The 5,796-nt window shown below is 38.6% G+C and overlaps 1 protein-coding gene across 3 annotated transcripts in view; it reads left to right on the plus strand.

The window, feature by feature from the left end:
* The window catches only part of Gmps (guanine monophosphate synthase), a 49,510-nt gene that overhangs the window by 15,431 nt on the left and 28,283 nt on the right, over positions 1-5,796 (plus strand). For all 3 annotated transcript variants that reach the window (XM_021157139.2, XM_021157142.2, XM_021157141.2), the window contains 2 exons: positions 1,858-2,039; positions 3,962-4,076. In XM_021157139.2, coding sequence (XP_021012798.1) covers positions 1,858-2,039; positions 3,962-4,076 — 297 coding nt within the window. The remainder of the gene's footprint in view (positions 1-1,857; positions 2,040-3,961; positions 4,077-5,796) is intronic.

Genomic DNA, 5,796 nt, shown 5'->3' on the forward strand with positions numbered 1-5,796 from the left:
TTTATATAAATGAGTGTTCTGTTTGGCTTTTTGTTATTTGGAAAGATAAATAGAAAGCAGTTAAGAAAATGCCTCCCAGGTGGCCTGTAGGCAAGGCTGTAGGTTTTTTTTTTTTTTTTTTTTTTTTTTTTCCTTTTTTAAATGTGGATAGGATGGATTACCTTGTAGGAGGTGCCAGCCCTGGGCAGACGGACCTGGGTTGTAAAGTAATATACCACTACACTATATAGTGACCATGTTACTATGACCTAACAGTTAGCTATAGCCATGAGAATGATAATTAAAAGGTACAGAAGTAAAGAACTTAAAACTGTATTATTTTTCTTGGTTCAGAAATTTGTGTGCCACCTGTCATTGTCTAGCCCCATTTTATCTTGTCTCTTCTGATGCTAGTAAGCTCTTGATTTTCTCATAATGGTGGCAAAGTTGAAGCAAGACCACTAAAGGGCTTTTCACTTTGCAGGCAGGCACTCTAACTGACCTACATCATCTTCTGTGTTTCTTCCATTTCTCTTCTCCCTTCTAGTCCCTTCTCTGGATCCTCTCCCCAGTCCTAGGTCTTGCAGAATCCATGATAAGAGCCCAGGCTAAAATAGTGCACTGGATTTATCATCCAACTTCAGTTGCTTTTGGGACATGGGAAATTTTGTTGCATTCATTCCTACTCTTCTACTTTTGCATTATTGTCCAATACATATCTCTTAGCCCTTTTGTCCTAGTTCCCTTATTTACTATAATAAGGCATTTGACCACAGGCAACTTGGTAAGGAAAGGGGTTGGTTTGGTTTACACACTTGGACACAGTTTATTATTGAGGAAAGTCAAGACTTAACATGTGCGAAATGATGCTTTGCAGGCTGGCTTTCTTGCTTCTTTCCAAACTTACAATTGGCTAGCTTTCTTTAATATCCCAGGACTCTTTGCCTAGTTATGGTAGCCTTTCTGTGGGCCAGGCCATTCTGTAGAATTTAGCCCTCAGAAAATGCACCCCCCCCCAAGCCCAAACAGATATAGGTAGTTGAGGTTTTCTTCCCCAGACCCTCTTAACCCCTTCTCCCCCCATGACTCTAGGTTATGTTAAATTGGCTGTAAAAAAATAAATAACACCTCTAGGTTTTGCTAAATTACTTTCTAGAGGTGTTAAAAATTTATACTTAGCAGACAAGTTTGAAAGTTTAAAATTAAGAATAAAAGTTAGTGTTCTAGGTTAGATGTGTGTATTCTGTTTTTTCTCAAGTAAACTGTAAGAAAATTTTAAAGTAAGAGATTTTAAAGTGAAAGTGGCCATACTTACATTCTAGCAGCAGGCTTTAATTACCTCATTGATATGTTTTTTAGGAATGCTGTGCCTAATGGGATGCTCAGATCACTTTCTGTCCAGAGGAGGCATAACAGGCAGCAATCAGACCTGCTAAGAGAGCAGGACTGTTTTCCTTCGTGAAGGCATACATAGTAGGAGTGACCACATCAGTCAGAAATGGCACCTTGGACTCATAGGTTCATGTGCCCACGAAAGGGTGAATACTAACATCTTACATTTAAAAGAACTTCTGAATCCATACCTTAGAAAAACAACATAAGTTAACAGTTTACATTTCTGTCTGGTGGAGCTGACAGTGACCCCCATTTTTTAAAACAGTGTAATTAAACATTTTATTTTGTACATATGGAGACACAGTGTGCATGTGGAGGTCAGAGGACAGCTTACAGGAATTGCTTCTCCATGTGCTTTGCCTCAGGCATCAAATTCAGGTCCTTAGGCTTGGCTACAAGTCTTTCTTTTCCTGCTGAGCCATTTTACTAGCCCCTAGTCATATAATTTTTGTAAGCAAGAATTTCTGTTTGTTTTACTTGTAGCCGGAGAATGCTGGAGGAGATCTTAAGGATGGTTCTCACCATTACGAAGGAGCTGTTGTCATTCTGGATGCTGGAGCCCAGTATGGGAAAGTCATTGACCGAAGAGTGCGGGAGCTGTTTGTGCAGTCTGAAATCTTCCCATTGGAAACACCAGCCTTTGCCATAAAGGAACAAGGATTTCGGTAGCCTCTGATTGATAATGTCATCAATGAGATTGAGTATAGATTTTGGAATATTTTATAATTAGTTTTCTTGGGCATAAAATCCAGCGTAATTTTGTAAGAAATTAGCTATAGCTCTGATTTGGAATTAAAAAGGAATAATTTATACTTTTAGTCCAAAAAATTACCTTGATGTTTTCAATTTTTGTTTGTTTTGATGATGCTGGGGAGTTTACCTTGATTTTCATTATACAGCTGACTACCTTGTTGAATAGTTTATATTTTATATGATTTGTGGGTCACAGTTAGATGCAGTTATATGATCATTTGATCATTGCTCTTAGAGTATTTAATTAATCAAAGGAAAAATGTACAAATGGTTGGATAGAGTAGCTGAAAGGGAAGAAGTATTTATATAGAAGTTCCTTTTGTTTCCAACCATGAAAATGTTGCTAAAGGAGAAAAACCTAAGCCATATAAGGCTAGTTCTAGTGGCCCCTGTCCCTAACAGGCAAGACAGCCAATGCATGTGAGGCTTGTAATGTTCTTTCCTTTCATATGGATTGGTGCCTCACAGTTTTTCCCCAGAAGTGACTACAATGGCCATCCTTAATTGACTTAGACTTTTACACTAGGTGAATGAAAATAAAGAAATAAAAAAGGAAGAAAATGACTGCTTTCAGGTGTGGTGGAGGAGAAAGTTTATTGAAGGTAAAGAGGAGAACACAGTCAGAGGGAGTGATGTCTGAGAGAATCCAGAGTGAACATGATCTTGAGCCGGCCGTAAGGAGAGTGGGGAGCTGGGAGGAGTTGCCTACCAAGAGGGACAGCCTTGGCCAAGAGAGTAAAAGTTACACCAAAAGGGTAGCTAACAAAAATGGCTGTGGGGAATGGCTGGGCTGGAGAAGTTCATGGTCAGTGACATACCCTGAGGGATATAGGGAGCCTGCAAACCTGGTGGTCAGTGCACCCTTTGACCTGTTAATGGGCACCTCAGCCAGTTGTCTAGGGTTTGAGACTTAATACTAGGTGTGCTGTCTTTCTCTTCAAATGTCTTATTTTTAAAAATGAAACTGTGTGTGCGTGCGTGTATACGTGTACATCTACGTGTGAGCTTGAGGCAGTCAGAAGACAGTTCGTGGGAGTTGGTTTTCTCCTTCACCATATGAATCTGAAGGTCAAACTCAGGTCATTGGGATTCGTAGTAAGTGCCTTTGCCTGATGAGTCGTATCACAGGACGCTGAGTATATTTCAGTTTTTCTGTCTTTATAAAAAGAAAACAAACAGTCTCTTGCCTTGTAGCCCTCTCTGGTGGTTATTGAATTCAATATTATAGAAATTTGTGGTGATTTTCTTGTGACCTCCCTCCCAAATACTAGGATTAGAGGCATGTACTATAAAGCTTAGCAATGTGGTTTGTCGTTGTTTTCTCTCTCTCTCTCTTTCTTTCTTTCTTTCTTTCTTTCTTTCTTTCTTTCTTTCTTTCTTTCTTTCTTTCTTTCTTTCTTTCTTTCTTTGAGTCAGGGTCTTTATGTAGTCCAGGCTGGCTTTGAACTTGGTATGTAACTTGAGGATAAGGTTGAGCTCATGATTTTCCTGCCTCCCTCAAGTGCTCCTCCTCTTACTGCTCCTCTCTCCTTCACACAGGTTTTCCTTCTCTGTATACCTCTGCTGCACACTCAGCTTTTCAATGCGTGCTCTAGGCAATTCTTCTCACCCTTCTCACATTCTTCATCATATTCCCAGGGGTAGCTGATATAGAACTGTCTTCCAAGTGTGTTGAGTGTCAGGAACAACTACAGTATTCAGATCTGTAAAGACAGAGGACCTTTTTTTTCCTTCAATCTTTACACATATATATATATATATATATATATAGTATTAAATAATTAAAAATCCGTAGTCTGGTTGTTTACTGACTCTTCTTCCGATCAATCCCCAGGGCTATTATCATATCTGGAGGACCTAATTCTGTGTATGCAGAGGATGCTCCCTGGTTTGATCCAGCAATATTTACCATTGGCAAGCCTATTCTAGGAATTTGCTATGGCATGCAGGTATGTCTGTGAATTGAGTTTGAGAGTTGACTTAATGTTGTCTTCTTGTGATTTAAATACCATTTGTCTCTAAGATAATTTGGGCAATATACTACTGTATATTGCTATTCCGTCATGGAACTGACCTTGTAAGGAAACCTGTTCATAAGTAACTAGATCACTTAGCAAATTACTATTTATTTGTTTGTTTGTCTTTCTGTTGGTCCATCCATCCATGCATCCATTTACCCATCCATCCATTTACTTATTTGAGACAGGGACTCACCACTGGCTAGCCTAGAACATGTAATGTAAGTTAGGCTAGACTTGAACTCAGAGATCATCCTGCCACTGCCTCCCTAAGTGGTGGGATTAAAGGTGTGCTCCTTTATGTGCCAGGACTGTACACTTTTAAACAGTGAGAATTCCTGTTTTTTCTCCTAGCCACTTTCATTTGTTGTATTCTCAATCATGATCATTTTAACTATTTATTAGACAAGAACAATATTGAACATGATGTTAGATAACATTAAACAAAAACGTGCTAACATCTGACTTATCAAAGAAACAATTTTATTAAACTAGATCTAAGGGAATAAAAACATAAACCAGATATGTAAGTTCTCCCTTATGCTTGTAAGCCTAGGATTATTACGTTACAACGTTTAAACATTGGCTTACTTGATTGGATCATCTGGAAGGAGAGCTAGAAATCATCCTTGTATAATGTATTATTGCATATTAGCACATTTTCTCTGTCCCCCCCATCCCCTCTCCTGTTTTCCTTCTCCATCTTTCTTCCGTTTCTCATTTTGCTTAGGTAAACAACTTTTTGTTGCATAGTCCAAACAACCCACAAATGATTACTCTTCCCGCTGAAGCTAACGTTTTCATTTAAACAAAACAAAAACCTAACCTTCTCTCACCATATTTGTCAGGGTTCTCTAGAGGGACGGAATTGATCAAATGAATCTGTCTGTCTGTCTATCTATCTATTGAAAGGGACTTTATTACAGTGGCTTACAAGCAATGGTCCAGCTAGTCCAACATTGGCTGTCTCCTAATGGAAAGTCTAAGAATCCATTAGTCTGAGGCTGGACATCTCAGTTGGACTTGAGTATACATCAGGATCCCAAAGAAGTAGTCCCTAATGCCAGTGAGGTAAGCAGAGGTAAACAGGCAAAGACCAAAGTTTGTGTTTCTTGTCCTTCATGTTGGCTGCCTGGAGAAAGTGTAGCCTAGATTTTGGATGGGGACAAGGTTTCTTTACCCTCAATCTGAATTTAAGGGCGTGTCTTCCTATGTCAAATGAGCCAGTTAACTAAAAATTCCTCACAGATGTGCTCAGCAACTTGGTCTTCAGTTAATTTTAGTATTGGTCAAGAATAGCCATCATACCTTCATTTGCTTTTAAACTCAAGAATATGAATATATATATATATTTACTATATTAATAACTGTACTAATATATATTTGCATATATGTATGTATATATATATATAAATATAATTATTTACTCTTAAGGGTTCTTTTTCCTATGTTAATAGCCAAGAGGCTATAGAGATGATTCATTAGTTAAGAGCAAACACCAGGGTTTGAATCCCCACACTCACATGATGGGTAAAACAGATTGAATAACATACTATAGTTGGCCACTTTTGTGGTTTACAGATAAAGTTCCATTCCCGTTTTTCTCTCCTCTCCTCTCCTCTCCTCTCCTCTCCTCTCCTCTCCTCTCCTC

This window comes from Mus caroli, chromosome 3 (genome assembly GCF_900094665.2).
Source record: "Mus caroli chromosome 3, CAROLI_EIJ_v1.1, whole genome shotgun sequence".
NCBI lineage: Eukaryota > Metazoa > Chordata > Mammalia > Rodentia > Muridae > Mus > Mus caroli.